Source organism: Palaemon carinicauda, chromosome 6 (genome assembly GCF_036898095.1).
Source record: "Palaemon carinicauda isolate YSFRI2023 chromosome 6, ASM3689809v2, whole genome shotgun sequence".
In the NCBI taxonomy this organism is placed as follows: Eukaryota; Metazoa; Arthropoda; class Malacostraca; order Decapoda; family Palaemonidae; genus Palaemon; species Palaemon carinicauda.
In genome coordinates this window covers 13,125,485-13,146,833 of record NC_090730.1, presented here as the reverse complement: position 1 = coordinate 13,146,833, position 21,349 = coordinate 13,125,485, and the positions used below count along the sequence as shown (strand labels likewise).

General features: G+C 47.2%; 1 protein-coding gene across 1 annotated transcript in view; it reads right to left on the bottom strand.

The window, feature by feature from the left end:
- The window catches only part of LOC137642429 (phospholipase DDHD1-like), a 117,131-nt gene that overhangs the window by 85,625 nt on the left and 10,157 nt on the right, over positions 1–21,349 (bottom strand). Inside the window, exon 4 of the mRNA XM_068374977.1 lies at positions 9,222–9,360. Within this exon, the coding sequence (XP_068231078.1) occupies positions 9,222–9,360 (139 nt within the window). The remainder of the gene's footprint in view (positions 1–9,221; positions 9,361–21,349) is intronic.

Below are 21,349 nucleotides of genomic sequence, written 5' to 3'. Positions count from 1 at the left end.
TGAAGTCTTGTGGTCTCACCACAAGTCTGACCGTGTCCGCTGTCTCCATGCTGAACGGAGTTTGCTTGACAAACTTGTTCAGAGCTGAGAGGTCGATGACAGGTCTCCAGCCTCCAGACGCCTTCTTTACAAGAAGGAGTCGACTGAAGAAGCCTGGGGAGCCGTCGACGACCTCCTGGAGAGCATTCTTTTTTAACATGGTCTCGACTTCTGCCCAAAGGGCTAGCCCCTTTGCCGATCCCATGGCATAGGAGCTCAATAACACTGGATTTGCTGTCAGGGGAGGTTAAGATGTCGTGAATGGGATGCGATAACCTTGGCCGATCACGGAGACCGTCCAAGAATCGGCCCCATGTTGCTGCTACCTGTGCACGCAACTTTAAAGGCATCCCCCCACAGGTGGACATGCGGGGGGACTGCCACTCCTAGCGTTTACGGCCGCGGCCGCTCCCTCTAGGAGTCTTGCCTCCCCTGGAGGACTTACTGCCCCTCTTGTCCTTGACAGGAAAGGGCTGGGGCTTAAACACCACTTTCTTAGCTGCCGGCGCCTGCTTCGGTGTCCTGCGAGGCTGCTGCTGATGTTGCTGCGGAGCTGGAGGCTTTGGAGGAGCGAGTCCTGGCTAGACTTCCTCCACCTCTCAGCTGTGCATTCCATATCCTGGGGCTCAAACAAACTTCCCCCAAGGATGGAGGAGTGTCTGAGCCTGCAGACATCCACGGCGGGGACCTTCGGGTGGATCTTCTCGGTCACCGCATCACGACGCTTCAGCACTGAGTTGGCCCACAGGTTGGTAACCTGGTGTGCCAAGAACTCGATGGAGCGAGTGCCCGAAAGGAGGAAGGTCTCCAGGGCCTTCCTATTGCTCTCCTTAGACAGATCTTCGGAGCGCAATAAGATGCCCAGAGAACCCAGCCAGACATCCAGCCACGAACTGGCCTGCATGGCGCACTTCGCGACCTTCTCCTGGCTCAGGATCTCCGACGCCGAGAATGTCACCTGCCGGGCGGAGAGCTTCTCAAGTGGAACTCCCCTAGTAAGCTCTTCCACAGAATGGTGGAGGGGAAGAGCGAGACAAGACTCCCCCATGATCTCAAAATACCTCCTCTGCTGTAAACGAGGAGGTGGGATTAGTCTGTTCCCGCCAGAGGAACGACTGGAGGAGGCGAGGTCTGTGAGCTGAGCGTTGACCCTGTTTCTGGCACTCTTCACCCCCTGGGACCAGGGCAGGGCTGCACTGGCCTTTGGGGGCTTCTGAGTTCCATAGACCTGATCCAGGACCGTGTCCTTGCCCTCACGAGGGGCGATCTCCGGGTCCTTGAACCTGTTGAGCTGCCTCATCAGGCTCAAGACCTGCCAGAAGGCATGCTCAGACTCGTGCTGCTCTCCTCCCTGCGGACTGGCAGCTAAGTCTCCTGTCCCCGGAATCTCTTCCTGGGGAGACACGTGGACGTTCTCCCGGGGTCTGGCTGGTTCATGACGAATTCGTGAAGAGGACTTCGGAACCGTCTTGGAGTCCCTGGGTTCCCTCCTGAGCAGGATACAAGACTCCAGCAAAGAGGTCTGAAAGGTACCTTCCACGCAAGACGATCCCCCTCCATGAGGAGGAGACTCCCCCCTTGGTGCCGAGGGAGAGACCGCCGCCTCGCTGGATTCTCCTGCGAAGGGGATGGAGCCTTCCTGGCAGACCTCTTAGGAACCAACTTCTCCCTGGGAGAAGTCAACACGAAGTCCACTCCTCTCCTTCTCTTCAGCGGGGGCGAGGCCGTCGTTGGCTTGAGTCCTAGATCGGCGAGTGCCGGCTTCATAGCCTTCACGAACGCACGCATCAGAGGACCAAACCAGGACTGCCGAGATACGGACACAGAGTCCGTAATTCCCGCTGGAGGGAAGGGGATCGCCTGACTTTTCAGAGTGGACGCAACTGGGCCTACCTGCAAAAAAGAAGGGAAAGAAAGTTGCCTTGACCTCTCCGACAATTCTTCCTTGTCCTGCGAGAGAGACCTGCGCTTGCGCGGAGGTGATCCTGACTGCGACCTGGAAACACGCGTCCCTGCTGCCGCCACGAGCTGCGGAACCCGACGAGAACGGGGGTCGCGCTGGCGCAGGGGAGTTTCCAATGGATCGCTCGCGAGGGGCTGCTGGAGCCCGGGCGCGTAGTCGCACGGAGATAAACGAGCGCGGGAGCGATCGCGCGCAGGCGAGTAGGCGCGCGGGCGCGTTGGCGCATGGGCGAAGGAACGCGCGGGCATACAGGAGATCGCTGAAAGCCAGGAGAAAGGTATGGCGCAGGAGAACGATGGTGTCCTGGAGACCTGTGACGCGTGGGCGAGCGATGGTGAGTCGGCGAACGATAGCGCGTTGGTGAATGCTGGTGCGCTGGTGAGCTATGGTGCGTTGGCGCGTTGGGGAGCGATGGCGCGTAGAACGCGCAGGCGAACGACCGCGCGTGGGCGAGCTGATCGCAGGAGACCAATGTCTGTCAAGATCCAGGTGGCGCTGACGCGTAGGAGAGCGCTTGCGCGCAGGCGATAGATCGCGCGGGCGGTTAGGAGATCGCCGGGACTCAGGGGAGTGCTGACGCGCTGGAGATCGCTGACGCGCAGGAGATCACTGACGTGCTGGAGATCACTGACGTGCTGGAGATCGCTGACGCGTGGGAGATCGCTGATGCGCTGGAGATCGCTGGCGCGCAAAGGCGAACGCTCGCGAACGGGCTCAGGAAGAGAAGGCGCGTGGGCGTGCCGGAACTCTGGATGTACGCGCAGGAGACCGTGTGCGTTGCTGTGCAGGAGACCGTGTGCATTGCTGCGCACGAGAAGGATGACGAGCAGGAACGTGTGGGCGAGAAGGAGTTAAATCCTTGCCCGCGTCCAAATCCGGAGATCGAGGGCGCGTGGGCGAGCAGGGCGCGTGTCAGGAACTGGATGAGCAGGTGCGCGCTGACGAGCAGGAGATCTTGTGCGCTCAGGTGACCGTTGGCGCGCTGGGCGCGTAACAGGAACAGGAGGTTGTATGTTGTCCACAGGAGAGCACTGGCGAGCAGGGGGGCGTTGACCATCAGGAGAGCGCTGGCGAGCAGAAGAGCGCTGACGAACAGGAGAGCGCTGGCGAGGTGAGTCAGGAGACTGCAAAGATGGAGAGCGCTTACACGCTACTGCGCGTGAACGCGCAGGAGAACCCTGACGCGCAAGGGAAGCCCCCACACCATGGGAGACATCCCTTTGCCCCAAAGGGACCAATGCCCGTCGGATGACGAGTTCAGGAGACTGTTGGCCATTTGCGCAGGAGGTGGAAGGTCTGGCAAGCGTAATAGATCTCGAACGATCACCGGAGAGGTCTAAGGACGTGGCTGCTACAGTCTGCTACCGGCGAGGAGGATCCTCATCGGAGGACGGAGGAGGAGACGACTCGAAGAGGCACCTCTTGACTCCCTTATAGGGAGACGGGAGGTCCCTGCGACGAAGAGGACGACGAAGGCGGTCACGAGGGAGGTCATCAGGGTCGTCGGTCCTCCGAAGAGGAGTCTCAGTCAGAGCGCTCCCCCGAGGAGGAGACGTAGACGCAGGAGAGACCGTGAGACCCACCTTCCCCTTCGAAGGATGTTCGGAAGGGGGAGGAGAGCCTTCAGCAACGACCCCAACATCAGGAGCCGCCGAGGTTTGACCAGACCCGTCGGAAGCCTGTCACCACGACGTCGACAATAGACAGAGGATCTACCTCTGCTATCACCGGCGACTGCTTGACAGCAGCCCCCAACTGGAAGAGGTCAAACAGGACTTCCTTGGAAGGCAGGCCCTTAAGCCCCAAGGAAGCCCAAAGCTGAAAAGATCATCGTTAGACACAGAGTTATCAACGTTATCAAAATCCTCCCCCGGGGGAGGAGGGGGAGCCGCCCCGCTATGGGAGGCGACGCCCTCTGCCGCACCCCGAGATCGGGAAACAGAACAAGGGTCTGCGCTACCACTCGGAGGCCTCTCATGAGAGGCCGGTCGAGTGGGAGCTTCGGAGGAGGTTTGGGCGGCGGAAGAAGAGTCCCTGGAGCCTTCCTCCTTCAAGGCAACCCCTGAAGGAGAACGGTCTCTCTTGGACTTCTTCTTACGCCGGCGGGCAAACCTCTCCCACTGGGAGGCAGACCACTCCCTACACTCACTGCACAAATTTTCCCTGTCACACCGTTGGCCTCGACACTGCGGGCAAAGGGTGTGAGGATCGGTATCCACCGCCGACATGAAGGTACTGCAAGGGCGGATTCCAGGGCACTTGCGCATGATGAATACCAAAGGGCGAGGCCAACTTCCAAACACACAGCTGAGGAAAAGAAAAGAAAAAGATTAAGGCTGTCAACAACGAGGACGATAGACAGACACGTCTGCACATCGTCCGAGCCAAAAGTGAAGTGAGACAAATCACCGGTGTGTGGGGGGGAGGGGTAGCAAGCTAACTAGCGCGGGGGTAGTTAACCCTCGTTAAAATCTATTGGCTTGTCAATTTCAGCTACGCCGGAAGTAAACCCAATGTACAGTGGTACCTCTACATACGAATTTAATCCGTTCCACAACCGACTTCGGAGGTAGAAAATGTTCGGATGTAGAAACGAATTTTCCCATAAGAATACATTGAAATAGGATTAATCCGTGGTTGAGCCCAAAAACCTATGATAACTCCTTAATAAATTACTACACATAATTACACATGACAATATGCACTCTAAATTAGATAATAGACATGTAAAAAAGAATAATTATCAAGAAATAATAAATAAGAAACGGGTTTTTAGCGTCAATTTACCTTAGAAAGTACAGCGCAGGTGTTGGTCTTGCTACGCAGAGAGGAGACGGACGGGCGGCGAGGAGGTAGAGAGGTTAACTACGATAAACGTACACTACCGTAACTTATTCTAACTTACAGTAAGTGAACTTTAATCTAACTAAGCTTATTTATTTTTTTTCATTTTTATATTTTACATTTTTTTTTACATTTTCTTATTTTCTTTTTGATGATTAATGTTAATCACTTTCACTCTACACTTAAAATTGATTGAATTTTTTTCTCTTCAATCTTTGCCATTTTCTTTTTCACTTTCTTTCGCTTCACTCTTTGCTGTTTTCTTTGAACCACTTCCTTCCTCTTCATCACGAGTTCGCTTCGTAGTTTTTTTAAAGAAGCTATCGATAGAAAGTTGCTTGGTACAGCTTTTCAGAATGTTTCGAAAATAAGTTAGGGAAACATCATCAAACTGCGCAACTACACGACAAACCTGCAATTTCTTTGGATGGTATTTGTCGATGAAGTCGACCACGTCTTGATATTTTCCTAACACCTCTTTTATTTGCGCCGAACCTAACACATGTTCTACCTCCTCGATCCCTTCCTTGTCATCACTCATGTGCTCAGACATAGCATGGAGTTCCTTGAGCTCCTCTGTAGTAAGTTCGTCGTGATGTTCTTTTGCAAGTTCACTCACACGGACGCTCATGCTTTTCAATAATTCCTTGCTTTACTTCTAAAGAAAGCATTTCCTTACTCCTTTTCTCACCACTACCACTACCACTTGCGAAACTAAGCCTTTTAGAACCCATGATTTACGTAAAATACCGTAAAAGGATGAACATAAAAAATCATGATTAAAACACAGTTAATAGCAGAAAGCACAGGGCACAACCACATGAAGGCGACGAGAACAGAGGAATGTCCCAAGCCACGCTAATTGAGGGTCCCACCGAGGTAGAAATGCTGCCTTCTATCGGCGGAAATAAAAAATACATCCGTGCACGGGTATTGTTTACTTCGGGTGTCAAAAAAAAATTCGGGTGTAGAGTAGGAACGTGTTCGAATTGTACTTCGCGTGTCGAAAAATTTGGATACAACCAGTACGACGAAAATTGCTCACTTCGTGTGTCGAAATAAAATTCGGGTGTTGAGTCGAAAAATTGCTCGAATTTTACTTCGGATGTCGGAAAATTTGGATGTAGATACGTTCGTGTGTAGAGGTTCCACTGTAAATAGCATGGTTTGTATTTCGGTTACGGAACAATTCATTTTTAGTATAAAAGCTGAATGTAAATAATATGCTTGCTGAATAAGCCCCAATTCCTACAACACACTTATACAAGCCCACCACCAACGGGATAAATTCCCAGGTTACTACTTATGATGATATTGGTTATGACTACAGAAAAAACAAAAACACAAAAGCTGTAAGTTATTTGGTAAAGATATGTAAACAAGTGAAAGAATGTACATGTAGGTGAAGGTCAATCGATAATGTACAGTATATACTTTCATTACTCATACATCAGGAATAAAAGACTTTAGGCAGATGAGAAAGGAGGGAACACCGGACATGAATCTTACACATTGTGCAATTATGACTTGTTCTAAAATCAGTGACTTGGAACCTCATTTTTCCATTCTAACCTGGATGTAAGGCATTGGCAGATATAAGTGTTTTCGTAATTTGCGTGAAATTAAACCTTGAAAACAGAATTACAAGTGCAACATTCCATAAGCTAGCAAATGACCAGAAAGTTGCCTGTTCACAAAATATGGATTATATTAGTAATTGTGTAACAGAAACTGGATGAGAATCAGAGCTGAAAAATTACTTAAGCAATCTTAAAAGCCAGTTAAACAGCATACAGCAAATATCACACAGGCAAGAGGAAAAGAAAATATAGTACTGATAGACTTCGTAATACCAAAATCCCCTCAAAAATGGCAAACCAGCAAAATGGTCATTAAAACTAGCACATGCCAGGATATTAGTTCCATGACAGGTCCCTCAAGCCAGCACCAGCAGTCTGCCTGTATGATGACACATGCCAGGTTAGTTAAGTAAGAATCCAAGAATGGCTTAGGAAACCTCACACATTGGTTGGTGGTGGTAGACAGACTTCACTCTCTGTTGTCACAAAGACTAATTGGGATGATAATAGAAGTATACCAGAGCACCTAACACATTAGGCCTGATAAGAATGCTGAAATAAAAATGAAAACAATCTCAGTCATAATGCCTAAAATACAGTGTGTAATAGCTAACATAAAAAAATATAACACAAAACAAATACAACTCAAAAATAAAACTGGCATAAAGTACTGTATAAGAAAATTAAGCAAGCTAATAAAATATGACTACTGTAAATAAAATACATCAAAATCTATGCGAACTAAAATTAAGAATAGGATGAAAGTGTTCATCTGCCAAACATAAAGCAAAGCCTATGAGCTTTGGATAAAATTACCATTATGCAACTTAACTAAAATTCTATCAGTAAGTAAAGCACCGTACCTGTACAGTATGTACTTATATTTAGCACAAACTCAAAAGGACATCAAATGAAATTTTCAAAAGCAATGAAAAAGCAGGAATAATGAAAAAATTTAATCTAATTAAATAGTTAATTTTTCTTATGAAATACCAAATAAAACACTCAATATGCATGCTTAAAAAAAAATATCTAGCAATTAATTCAAGAAAAACCAACAAAACAAATTAATCCTCCATTGATAAAATTCAACCAACATTCCACTTGGTTACCTACCAAACTAGAATAGGTGGAAAATATATGATTATCATCAAACATAAAACCAAACATTTCAAATCACAATCTACTCCATCTCGCATCTTACAACATTCATCAGGTTTCCAAGATGCAACAGAAGTGTATGTGTGAAAAGAATAACTTCTGCCTTTATTCTGGAGTCTTTCCCACGATATGAATTAGCTTCAAAGAAGCATTGTATTACTGCTTTATCATGATTTTCACTTTTAAATTTTTGGTCGTTCTTGTCTCATCACCAATCTATTGTTACAATTCCTGATGATCTCTCATAAGAATACTATACATATCTTTTAATATTTTAGTATTTTGATCATTAAGATTTTTGTAACAATTTAAGTTTCTCCCATTACATACCCTTCCACATCAATATTCCCATCACTTCGACTCAAAGGTCTAGTTTAAGTAGTATACGATAAAATTAGGGTTCCTGGCAGACTTATAGAAAAAAAAAAACTTTCTACCTAGCTTTCTATAAGGAGGAAAAAGGGAAACGGCAGTACACAAAGCCCCGAGCAGGGTTTTCCCATGTATTCACCCTCTGATATTGAACCTAATGTCCACTAATCTGTTCAACTTTTGGGTTATTTATCATTACTCCCCTCTTATACTACTACTAGTCTTTTGCCACTACAGTAATATACACTGTGCTTCTCCAATTCATTAGCAAGTTCACCAAAACTAAAAATTCAACAAGCAGTTACCTGTTCCTAAAAAATATGGTTCTTCAACAATAAAATGTTTAACATCTGTAAACCAACTTCATAACTTTCCCCATCTGCATGGCTTTATATCTTCCTGTCTTGATAAAAACATAATTAAGCCGTTTCAAGATTTCATTTCAAGGAGCAAATATTCCAGTTTACTATTCAGCTCCTCAATCATCTTATGACACCATCTTAGCATCCTTATTTCCTGTTAAAAACAATCTACAGGATTCTTGTTTCTTTGAAAGTCATGAATGTACCTACCATATTGTAGCCTAGCATTTATTAAGGAATCAAGCTCTTCAGCCTAAATATTTTCTTTACTAATTTCTTCAGATGATTCAACCTTTCAAGATTCACATACTGCAGGTATTAAATTACCATCATTTTCTTTAAATAAATCTTGTTTTACTTCAAGTTAAATGAGATTCTATAATGCAGTCACTTGATATTTCCGCAATGTATCAAATTCCTACTTCTCTTTCTATGCTTTCCTGCAATGAGTGATACTTCTTTTAAAAACTTACTATCAATGAGTAGAAGACTACTTTCAGTAGATTTCTTTGCCTATAAATGTGACTAAATGGCATAAAAGATAAGGTCTGCTTGTAAAATCGGTGCTTCACGTTGATGTAATTCTATAAATAAAGAGTTCCCCATACGAATTTTTGAATCACAAATTCCTTTGGTCATCGAATATCATCTGTTATTTAGAGATAAAGTATCAGAATAAATATAAAAATAACAATAGAACCTACTTATAACAACTTTCATGCAAAATCCTTTACTATCTATTTTAAGGTAACTGCTAAGTATTATTAATGATACCTGGACTGGAAGAAAGATGTTGGAATTACGAAAACAGTACTGTATCTAAATACCAAGACGTACATATCCGATGTTTTATTTTGTATGCCATCATACTGCTGGCAAAAATGGAACATCTAAACTTACACAGTGCAGTTTTTGATAATTCGGCCTCTCTCCATCTTCTGACCAATGCCATGAATTACAAATACTATGTGATTGATATCTGGAGGCTTGTCACTTGCATTGGCATCTATGCTGTATCCTCTGTGTAGTTTATATCCAGCTGAAAAAAATATATGAAATTTTAATCAAACCTTGAGCTTACACTACACACAGCAGCAAATTATGGAAACGGTATATTACAAATAATAATTTACTTCATCACCAACCTATCACTTTATAGCAGCCTTATCGTACGTTACATTCTCCAGGCAAGTACAAACAAAGAAGAGTTCCCATCTTGTTGTCTGGACATATGGGCTTCAATATGCCTTTAACAGCATTAAATAGATTAAAGCCATTCAATTTATCTACTAGTACAATCACACCTGCTATTTTTTCTCTCAAATCTGAGTTTCACATTCACCCTGTTACATTATTTTCTCCTTTACTAATTCCTTTTCTTCAGAGAATTTTCCTTTAGTGTTGGTATATGCTATTACTTATTTTATGTGGGGGAGGTCTAAATTAAAGGGTAGTGTTTTATTTAGAAAGTTGAGAATGGAATGGAAAATTACAAGTTCTTGAAGTAATTTTGTATTTTTCCTAACTATACAAACCTCAATCCTTTAATATGAGTATGTTTTCAGAGTAGCTGGAACTCGGCTTTTAAAATCTATAATGAGGTGTCAGCAGTTACTGGCGGGTGGAGGGGAAGCCTGGCCCCCACCAGCACACTGAATGGCCACTTTGACCTTAAATCTATGACTTACGGTATGCTCGAGACAGGAAGTGCAACTTAAAGGACTCAGATTTGTATAGTTAGGAAAAGCAATTTTAATAATAAATTTTTTTTTAATTTCTATAGTCATCTGATGTTCATATGACTACTTCTCCAGAAGTCTGCTTAAATCACCACATACAAGTAAAATTTTAAATTTTTAACTATGTTTCCATTTTCTTTTTGCATCAATGAATACATGCCCTTAGCAAGGTAATGGAACCATCTTGTGGTAAGGGTGAAAACCCCTCCCTTTGATACTATAAGTCAGAGGAAAGGAGGGTGAGCATGTATATAAACATCAGGTGAGTAAAGAAACAAAAATAGTTTATTTCTATGAATCTCCCCTGATGTTCATATTGCTGACTGAATTGAAAGACGGATAATTTTAAATACAAGTAATGCAACAAGGTTAAGTATTACTAGCCTGGTCTAGGTTACTTGTCTAGAATACTTTAATAAACCGTTTCCAATTAGGCTTGAAATACGGGACTCCAGATTGTATACTAAAGTAAATAAAAATTGAGTACCCTACTGTCGTTGGGCTTTTTAAGATGATGTGTTGCGGACAACTTCTTGGTACGCCACTGGGAGAAAACATTCCTTAGGTAATTTATGTCATATTGGATTGGATTCCATATACAAGCCTTTTACAAGATGATACTTGGAGGCCACACAGCATATTAACCCGAAACTTATAAAAAAAACACAATTTTGTAATTTCTTAAGAAAATATCAACCATTCCGACAAAAACTTTTTCTCACAATTATACAGAAAACGCTAGACAAAATTAAGGATGAATATGACAAATTTGTAGATGATTTGTATTTTTCCTAACTATACAAACCTTAGCTATTTAATAGGGGTATTACTTTCGGCGTAGCTGAAATGACGAGCCATTAATTTTTAACGAGGGTTATCTACCCATACCGCTAGTTAGCGGGGGTAGGGGAGGGTACCTTGCTACCGCCCCCCCTCACACGCCTGTGATTGAGCTCCCTTTGCTTGGAGGTAGGACTTCAAGGGGGATAGGGCTGGCAAGTAAGTTTGCTTAAATAGCTAAGGTTTGTATACAGTAGTTAGGAAAAATAAAAATTATCTACGAATTTATCATTTGTTCCGTAAATGGAATACAAACCATGCTATTTAATAGGGGTGACTCACCCATTAGGAAGGGTGGACGCCCCAGCCAATCTGGCTTTTGGCTTTATCCGGGGGCTCCTTATCTGAGTGTATCAGTACTAAAAAAATAAGGAGTCCCTGCACCTCGCTAAAACCTTGCTACGCAAGGTCCGCGACCTACGCAAGCTGTGTGTTGAGGTATGCAGAAGTGTGACTGTCCTGGAAAAGTTATTCCGAGTTCTTTAGAAGGAAAAACTGTGTAACTAGGACTTTCCCAATACCACTTCGTCAGGGTATGGGGACGCAACAGTATTAGTCTAAATACTAGGTACAAAAGGGAGCATGGTTTACCTGCAGTGGTTTGAGGTCAGTTATGCAGAGAACCCAGGATGCTGCTTTCCCCAAGAGAGGGAAGAATGAAGAAAAGAATAAGGGCCAGTCAAACCTTTTCATTCACGCAGACTAAAACTGGGTAACAATGCCCTCAACCTTCTGCTACTTGTCCAATAAGAAGTTTGACGTTTTAAACCAGCTGTTGTGCAGCCACCACAGGACCGATAGAGAATGTATCAAGTCTCCTGTGGGTCACTTCTTGCAGGTACAGTAGACCCCCGGGGTACGGCATCCCCAGCTTACGTTTTTTTCACGTTACGATGTGGAATACGAGGTTTTTTCGTCCCCTCGTTACGACATTTTCCCCACCTTACGGCATCGAATTCCAAAACTCAAACTTGGCGTTTTTTACGCGTACGACTGTGCGAGTCACTAGCTTACCACCACACTCATACGTCAATGCATACGTCACTAAGAAGCTGGTCTGCTATTGGTCGGCGTCACTAAGATGCCGATACGCTATTGGCCGTAATCCCTCCCACAATGCCTAAGAGAGATGCTGCCTCTCTCTCTCTTTGTTATACGTGCACTCAGTTCAGAATCTCGTGTGCGTTTCGTAAAGACTTGATCTCATGTGAGTGCTTGCGATATCATATTTTTTGTGCATTTTAGTGCTTAATTATAACTTTAATTCGTTAGCCATGGGTCCCAAGATTGCTAGTGATGTTAAAGGGAAAGGAACGAAGATGATTACTATGGAAACGAAACTGGAGATCATAAAGAAATATGAAGAAGGCATGCGCATCGTTACCCTCGCTAGTATGTATGGCCGTAACCAGTCTACGATTGGTACAATTATCAAGAATAAGGAAGCCATTAAAGCAAGTAAGTCTTCTAAAGGCATGACTGTCCTTGCCAGTGGAAGGACCTCAATCAACGACGAAATGGAGACTCCTTCTTCTATGGATTAAAGAGAAGGAAATCGCTGGTGATACACTCACGCAATCGGTAATTTCGCACAAGGTGAGCGCCATCTTTGCCGACCTCGTGGAAGCCCAGAGAGATGGCGGAGACAAAGGAACGTCGCAGCAAGCCCCCCAAGAGTTCAGGGCTTCTCATGGGTGGTTTGATCGCTTTAGGAAGGGGACTGGTATTCACTCAGTCGTCAGGCATGGAGAGGAGGCCAGTTCTGACAAGAGAGCAGCAGAAGAATTCCTCAAGAAGTTTGAGAAAGTAATTTCCAGAGAAGGTTACATTCCTCAGCAAGTGTTTAACTGTGATAAAACTGGCCTTTTCTGGAAGAAAATGCCCCGCCGTACATATATCACAGCTGAAGAAAGGAAACTTCCTGGCCATAAACCGATGAAGGACAGACTTACCCTCACATCTTGTGCAAATGCCAGTGGGGACTTAAAAATTAAGCCCCTACTGGTATACCACTCAGAGAATCCTCGTGCCTTCAAGGCACAAAATATCACGAAGGCGAGGCTCTCGGTATTTTGGAAGTCTAATGCCAAGGCCTGGGTCATGAGGACCATATTTATTGAGTGGGTAAACGTCTGCTTCGGTCCTGCTGTCAAGAACTTTTTAGAAGAGAACAATCTTCCTCTCAAACGTCTCCTGGTACTGGACAATGGCCCTGTTCACCCTCCTGGCCTCGAGGACATCATTCATCCTGACTTCTCCTTCATCAAGGTTCTCTATCTGCCACCGAAGTGACTAAAAGCACTCAACTCACCCTCCGTGAATTTTGGAAGGGGCATTTTGACATCGTTCAATGCTTGAAGATGATCGACAAAGCTTGGAATGAGGTTTCACGGCGCACCTTGAACTCCTCATGGAAGAAACTGTGGCCAGCTGTTGTGGCAGAACGAGACTTCGAAGGTTTCGATCCCTCAACCGAAGACGAGGCCGTTGATGATCCTGCCCGAGGGTGATGTTGAGGAAATAATTTCAATCGGGAGGTCCATGGGGCTCGTTGTCAATGAGGCTGACGTCCATAACCTTATCGAGGAGCACAGGGAGGAGCTTACGACTGAAGACTTGAAGGAGTTGGAGGCAATGCAGTTGACCTTCATTCAAGATGAGCACAGCTCTAGAGGTGGCGAGGACGGCGGGGGGGGGGGACTGAATAAACGACATCAGCAGAAATAAGGGAAGCTATCGGTTGTTATGAAAACCTTTCGAGTTTCATTGAAAAGAAAAACCCAGAAAAGCTTCAGACAAGTCGTCTTATGGACAGTGTTAATGACAAGCGTACGAGTCATTTTAGAAATATGTTGAGGAATCGTTAGAAACAGGCTTCTTAGGATAGATATTTCTCCGAAAGAGAAGTGTCAGAAAGCAAAGATGATAATAGTGATTCTATCAAAAAAGCTAAAAAAGAGTAATTTTTTTAAATTTCAAAAGACAAAAATAATAAAAAAAAAGCATTTTTAATTTTAAGTGTTTAATAGTAAGAATAAATTTATCATTAAGTGTACATAACATAATTAGCATTGATACGTTTCTACATCTACCGTCTCCTCCCCCCTCTGCCTCCACCCACTACCAGCTCAAGTCACGTCACTCCAAAGGTAAATAAAATTTAATTTTTCCTTTACAGTACTGTACAGTATATAATTTTTATTCATCCTGTAATGTTATTTAATTATATACTGTACAGTACATGTATATTATATATAAGTATAATGTAGTACAGTGCTTACTATACTATTTTGTTACATACTAATTTTCAATGTTTTTACCTGGGGTTTTGCACACATTAGCTATTCTATTGCCAGCCATACGACATTTTCACCATACGATACCAACTCCGGAACGGATTAATGTTGTATGGCGGGGGCCTACTGTAGTGGTATATGAATGTGGTCTGACGATTCCACACCCCAGCTTGAAGAACCTGCGTCACTGAGAAGTTTCTCTTGAATGCCCGGGACGTAGCCACGCCCCTGACATCATAAGCTCTGGGGCGACTTGCGAATCCATGCTGAGATGGTGTTCTTGGTGACCCTCCTATTGGTTCTTCCTGTGCTGACGGATAGTGCAGGCACACGAGGACGGGCTGCGGCTGTTCTCTTAAGATACAGCCTCAAACTCCTCACTGGGCATAGTATGAGATGGTCTGGGTCATCTGTTACATTACGGAGACTAGAAATCCGGAAGGAGTCGAATCGTGAATCCGCTAACTCCGGGTTCTGAGTCTTAGCAATAAACTCAGGGACGAAGCTGAACATTACCTCTTCCCATTCCCTTGAATGGGCGATGTCATATGAGAGACCATGAAGTTCACCAACTAGCTTGGCCGAAGCCAAATCTAGCAGGAAAACCGTCTTCCAAGTCAGGTGGCGATCGGATGCCTGGCGTAATGGTTCATAGGGAGGTCTCTTGAGAGACCTGAGAACTCGAACCACGTTCCATGGGGGAGGTCTCACTCCCGACTGGGGGCAGGTAAGATCATAACTCCGTATGAGTAAGGAAAGTTCTAGCGATGAAGAAATGTCCATTCCTTTCAGTCTGAAGGTGAGGCTTAAGGCTGAGCGATAGCCTTTTACTGCCGAGACTGACAGGCGCATTTCTCCACGCAAATACATGAGGAATTCCGTTATGCTGGAATAGTGGTATCGAGTGGAGAGATACCCTTTCCACGACACCAACCACAGAAGACTTTCCACTTTGCCTGGTGGACTGCTTCTGATGACTTATGCAGGTATCCAGACATCCTAGTCGCAACTTGTTGCGAATCTCCTCTCTGAGAGAGGAGATGCTGGATAGTCTCCAGGCGTGAAGTCGTAGCGAAGCTACGGCTTTGTGGAATACGTTGGCATGTGGTTGTTTGAGTAGATTGTGTCAAGGAGGGAGTTCTCCTGGGGGCTCCGTTAGGAGCTGCAAAAGGTCCGGAAACCATTCTGCGTGATGCCATAGCGGAGCTATGAGGGTCATTGAAAGATTGACCAATGTTCTGGTCTTGTTGAGTACCCTTCTCATCAGACAGAACGGGGGAAAGGCGTAAACGTCGATGTTGTCCCACTGTTGTTGGAAAGCATCTTGCCAGAGACCCTTGGGGTCTGGGACTGGGGAACAATACAGCGGGAGCCTGAAGTTCAGGGCCTTTACGAAGAGGTCCACAGTCGGAGAACCCAACAAAGCCAGGACTTTGTTGGCTACTGGATGATCCAAAGACCACTCAGTACTCACTATCTGAGATGCTCTGCTCAGGTTGTCGGCGAGCACATTCCTTTTGCCCAGAATGAAACATGCCGATAGTGGTATCGAGTGGATTTCGGCCCATCTCAGTATCTCTACTGCTAGATGGGATGGCTGCTGCGAAAAGGTACCTCCTTGCTTGTTGATGTAAGCCACTACTGTGGCATTGTCGATCACCACCACCACTGAGTGGCCCACAAGGAATTGTTGGAACTGTTGAAGGGTCAGAAAGACGGCCCTCATCTCTAGGAGATTTATGTGAAGGTACTCTTCTGACTCTGACCAGAGGCCTGAGGTCGTGAGGTGCAGCACGTGGGGTCCCCACACTTTTTTTGAAGCGTCTGAGAACAGCATCAAATCTGGAGGGAGGACGAGAAGGTCCACTCCCTTTCGTAGGTTCTCGTCTGTCACTCACCACTGGAGGTCTGTCAGTTCCGCTGATCCCATGGGGATCCGGATGTCCAGGGAATCGCGAGTCTGACTCCACCGGGACTTGAGTTGCCAATGGAGGGATCTCATCCTGAGGCGACCATTGGGAACTAGATGGGCCAGCAATGAAAGGTGACCGAGGAGACGTAACCACGTTTGGGCTGAAAGTTCTCGTCTGAGAAAGGGTCTTGCGACCTTTTTCAGCCATGATATCCGGTCGTCTCATAGGAAGGCTTTGTAGAGAGTGGTGTCTATGATCATGCCTAAGTATACCAGTCTCTGTGTAGATAGCAGAGAAGACTTCTCGAGATTTACCATGATCCCCAGATCCTGGCAAAGTCTCAGAAGTTTGTCTCGGTGTTGAAGAAGGGTTGACACCAAGTCTGCTAGGATTAGCCAGTCGTCCAGATAACGGAGGAGACGGATGCCAATCCTGTGTGCCCAAGATGACACTAGGGCAAACACTCTGGTGAAAACTTGGGGTGATTTGGAAAGACCGAAGCACAGCACCTTGAACTGGTACTTTCTGTTGTCTAGGCTGAATCTTAAGTAATTCCTTGAAGATGGATGGACTGGGATCCGGAAGTATGGGTCCTTTAGGTCCAGTGTATACATGAAGTCCTGAAGTCTTACTGCTAGTCTGACCGTGTCTTCCGTCTCCATGCTGGACAGAGTTTGTTTGACAAACTTGTTCAGGGCTGAGAGATTGATGACTGGTCTCCAACCTCCAGACGCCTTTCTTACAAGAAAGAGTCGACTGAAAAACCCTGGGGACCCGTCGAGAATCTCTTGGAGAGCGCCCTTCTTCAACAGGGTCTGGACTTCTGCCCGAAGGGCCTGCCACCTTGCCGATCCCATGGCAAGGGAGTCTATTGACACTGGATTCCTGGTCAGGGGAGGTAGAGATGTTAAGAACGGGACGCGATATCCTAGACGGATCGCAGAGATTGTCCATAGAGATGTTATGAACGGGACGCGATATCCTAGACGGATCGCAGAGATTGTCCAGGAATCTGCCCCCGAGTTGCTTCCACCTGTCTGAGCAACTTTGTAGGCATCCCCCCACTGGCGGAAACGCAAGGGGAGCGACTATCCTAGCGTTTGTGGCCTCGGCCGCTCCCTCTAGGATTCTTTCCTCCCCTGGAGGACTTTTTGCCTTTCCTGTTCTTGACAGGAAAGGCCTTATTAGACACCACTGTCTTCGCTGCTGGTTTCATCGTTACGGTCTTGGTTGGACAGGACTGCTGAGGGGCTGGAGGTTTATAGGGCTTAGTTGTCAAAGCCCTATGGAGGAGGGAGTCTCGATGAGACTTCCTCCACCTCTCAGCAGCAAGTTCCACGTCCTTAGGCTCAATCAGATGGGGCCCCTCTATGGAGGAATGTCTGAGCCTATTTATCTCGACGCTTGGGACCTGTTGGTGGAACCTCTCAGACACTGCATCTCGACGTTTCAAGATAGTGTTTGCCCACAAGTTCGAAACTTGGTGGGCAAGAAACTTGATCGTGCGAGTGCCTGAGAGTAAAAAGGTCTCCATTGCCTTCCTGGTGCGTTCCTTGGAAAAATCTTCGGATCGTTTCAGGATACCTATGGTCCCTAACCAGATGTCCAGCCACGAAGTAGCTTGCATCGCATACTTAGTGACCTTTTCCTGGTTAAGGACTTCGGCCACCGAGAACGAGACCTACCAGTTGGAGTCTCTCTCAAGAGGGACTCCCCTGGTTAGCTCTTCCACAGAATGGTGAAGTGGAAGAGCTGAACTGAGTTCCTTCAGGATCTCCAAGAACCTCCTTTGCTGTACACGAGGAGGTGGGAGGAGCTTGCTTGTAGAGCCAGTACGGTTGGAGTAGGCAAACTAGAAGAGCTGTTGGGTGATCTTGTCCCTGGTACTCTTCAACCTTTGAAACCAGGGCTGGGCTGCACTGGTCTTTGAGGGTTTCCGAGTGCCGAAGACATGGTCTACACCGTCTCTTTGCCCTCTTGAGGGGGTATCTCTGGGTCGGAAAACCCACTGAGAACCCTCATTAGAGTCAGAACCTGCCAGAATGCATGTTCTGATTCTTGTTGGTCTCCTCCTGATGTTGGACTTGCAGCGAAGTGTCCTTCTATCCCCAAGAGCTCTTCTTGGGGTGAGTCGCGGACATTTCTTGAGTGGCTGGCTGTCTCCGTTCTAGCCCTGGTGGAGGACTTTGGCAGAGTCTTGGAGTCTTTGGAATCCTTCCAAGGAAGGAGGTAAGACTCCATATCGAAGGCCTGAGTGCCATGTCACTCCTGGTCTCAGATTGAGGGGAATTCTCCTCGTGAAGGGAGGTTTCCTCCAATGGTGCGATGGCAGAGTGTCTCTCCTCGCGTAATTCCCTTGGTGAAGGATGGTCTTCATCCGACAGTGAGGGAGAGTATCCCTGGGGAGAAACTGGAGGGACTAGCCTTGATGGTCTGCACGGTGTCAGCTTCACCCTCGGGGAAGTGACTGCGTCGTAAACTCCTCTTTTCCTCTTCAAAGGGGTAGAGGAAGCCATGGTTCCATGTCTTGAATCCAGAGCTATAGATTGCTCTGGTGAGCCGTCGGACAGGACAGGCTTAAATGCCTGTGTTACAGCTCTGACACAGGCACTGAACCAAGGCTGATGACTGACTGATGCACTGTCAGACAGATCCCTTGAAGGGAAAGAGACCGAAGGTTCCCTACGAGGAGTGAATGTAATAGGTGGCTCCGCCTTAGAAGGCAATTTAGGGATCCTGAACCCTTCTGCTCGTAGCTGTTTCCCTTCTCCCGCAGGCCACGCTGGAATGAGTTTGCGGGGAGGGGAATGAGGCGATGGTGACCTTGCTGGGTGTAGATCCTGCGTCCGTGCCTGTTGGCGAGCGGGAGAATATTGGCAAGCGGGAGAGTATTGGCGCGCGTGCACAGGTGAAAGCTGGCGTGCAGTGGCGCGTGCTAATGTCTCTGGGATCCGGAAGTATGCGTCCTTTAGGTCCAGTGTATACATGAAGTCCTGAAATCTTACTGCTAGTCTGACCGTGTCTGCCGTCTCCATGCTGAACAGAGTTTGTTTGACAAACTTGTTCAGGGCTGAGAGATTGATGACTGGTCTCCAACCTCCAGACGCCTTTCTTACAAGAAAGAGTCGACTGAAAAACCCTGGGGACCCGTCGAGAATCTCTTGGAAAGCGCCCTTCTTCAACAGGGTCCGGACTTCTGCCCGAAGGGCCTGCCACCTTGCCGATCCCATGGCAAGGGAGTCTATTGACACTGGATTCCTGGTCAGGGGAGGTAGAGATGTTATGAACGGGACGCGATATCCTAGACGGATCGCAGAGATTGTCCATAGAGATGTTATGAACGGGACGCGACTTCGGCCACCGAGAACGAGACCTGCCAGTTGAAGTCTCTCTCAAGAGGGACTCCCCTGGTTAGCTCTTCCACAGAATGGTGAAGTGGAAGAGCTGAACTGAGTTCCTTCAGGATCTCCAAGAACCTCCTTTGCTGTACACGAGGAGGTGGGAGGAGCTTGCTTGTAGAGCCAGTACGGTTGGAGTAGGCAAACTCGAAGAGCTGTTGGGTGATCTTGTCCCTGGTACTCTTCAACCTTTGAAACCAGGGCTGGGCTGCACTGGTCTTTGAGGGTTTCTGAGTGCCGAAGACATGGTCTACACCGTCTCTTTGCCCTCTTGAGGGGGTATCTCTGGGTCGGAAAACCCACTGAGAACCCTCATTAGAGTCAGAACCTGCCAGAATGCATGTTCTGATTCTTGTTGGTCTCCTCCTGATGTTGGACTTGCAGCGAAGTGTCCTTCTATCCCCAAGAGCTCTTCTTGGGGTGAGTCGCGGACATTTCTTGAGTGGCTGGCTGTCTCCGTTCTAGCCCTGGTGGAGGACTTTGGCAGAGTCTTGGAGTCTTTGGAATCCTTCCAAGGAAGGAGGTAAGACTCCATATCGAAGGCCTGAGTGCCATGTCCCTCCTGGTCTCAGATTGAGGGGAATTCTCCTCATGAAGGGAGGTTTCCTCCAATGGTGCGATGGCAGTGTGTCTCTCCTCGCGTAATTCCCTTGGTGAAGGATGGTCTTCATCCGACAGTAAGGAAGAGTATCCCTGGGGAGAAACTGGAGGGACTAGCCTTGATGGTCTGCACGGAGTCAGCTTCACCCTCGGGGAAGTGACCGCGTCGTAAACTCCTCTTTTCCTCTTCAAAGGGGTAGAGGAAGCCATGGTTCCATGTATTGAATCCAGAGCTATAGATTGCTCTGGTGAGCCGTCGGACAGGACAGGCTTGAATGCCTGTGTTACAGCTCTGACACAGGCACTGAAACAAGGCTGATGACTGACTGATGCACTGTCAGACAGATCCCCTGAAGGGAAAGGGACCGAAGGTTCCCTACGAGGAGTGACTGTAATAGGTGGCTCCGCCTTAGAAGGCAATTTAGGGATCCTGAACCCTTCTGCTCGTAGCTGTTTCCCTTCTCCCGTAGGCCACGCTGGAATGAGTTTGCGGGGAGGGGAATGAGGCGATGGTGACCTTGCTGGGTGTAGATCCTGCGTCCGTGCCTGTTGGCGAGCGGGAGAATATTGGCGAGCGCATGTGAAAGCTGGCGCGCGGTGGCGCGTGATCATGTCTCTGTGCATGCGCGTGGGAGAGAGTTGGCGCGCAGGTAAGAGCTGCATTGTGCCTGCTATCTCACCTACAGCGTGTTTGTGCGCAGGAGAATAATGGCACGCATGCATTTGTTGATGTGCAGGTGACTAATGGCGTGAGGGAGCGCGCTGGTGTGCATTAGAGAATTGGTGCACAGGCTGGCGCGCAGGAGAGCTCTGCCACATAGGAGAGTAAGGGCGCACAGGAAAGTGTTAGCGTGCAGGAGACCGCTGGCGCGCAGGTGGGTGCTGACGCATAGGAGATCATGGGTGCGTAGGCGCAGGAGATCGTGGACGCACAGGAGAGTGCAAGCGCGCTGTAGTACGCTGGCGCGTGGGCGACCCTAGGCGTGTGAGCGCAGGTGAACGTGGGCGTGTGGGCGCTGGAGAACACTGGCGTGCAGGCGCATGATTTTGTTGCTTTCTATGAGGGCGAGCAGGTGAAGGGGCGCGCCGAAGAACTGTAGAGTGCCGACGAGCTGCTGGTGAGCGCTGAAGTCCTGTAGGTTGGCGAGCTGCAGGGCGATGGCGCGCAGCTGCGCACTTAGGTAGAGATACAATAGGCTTTACCGGTGACAGGAATGGTGTTGGCAGGTCGGCAGGTCTGGA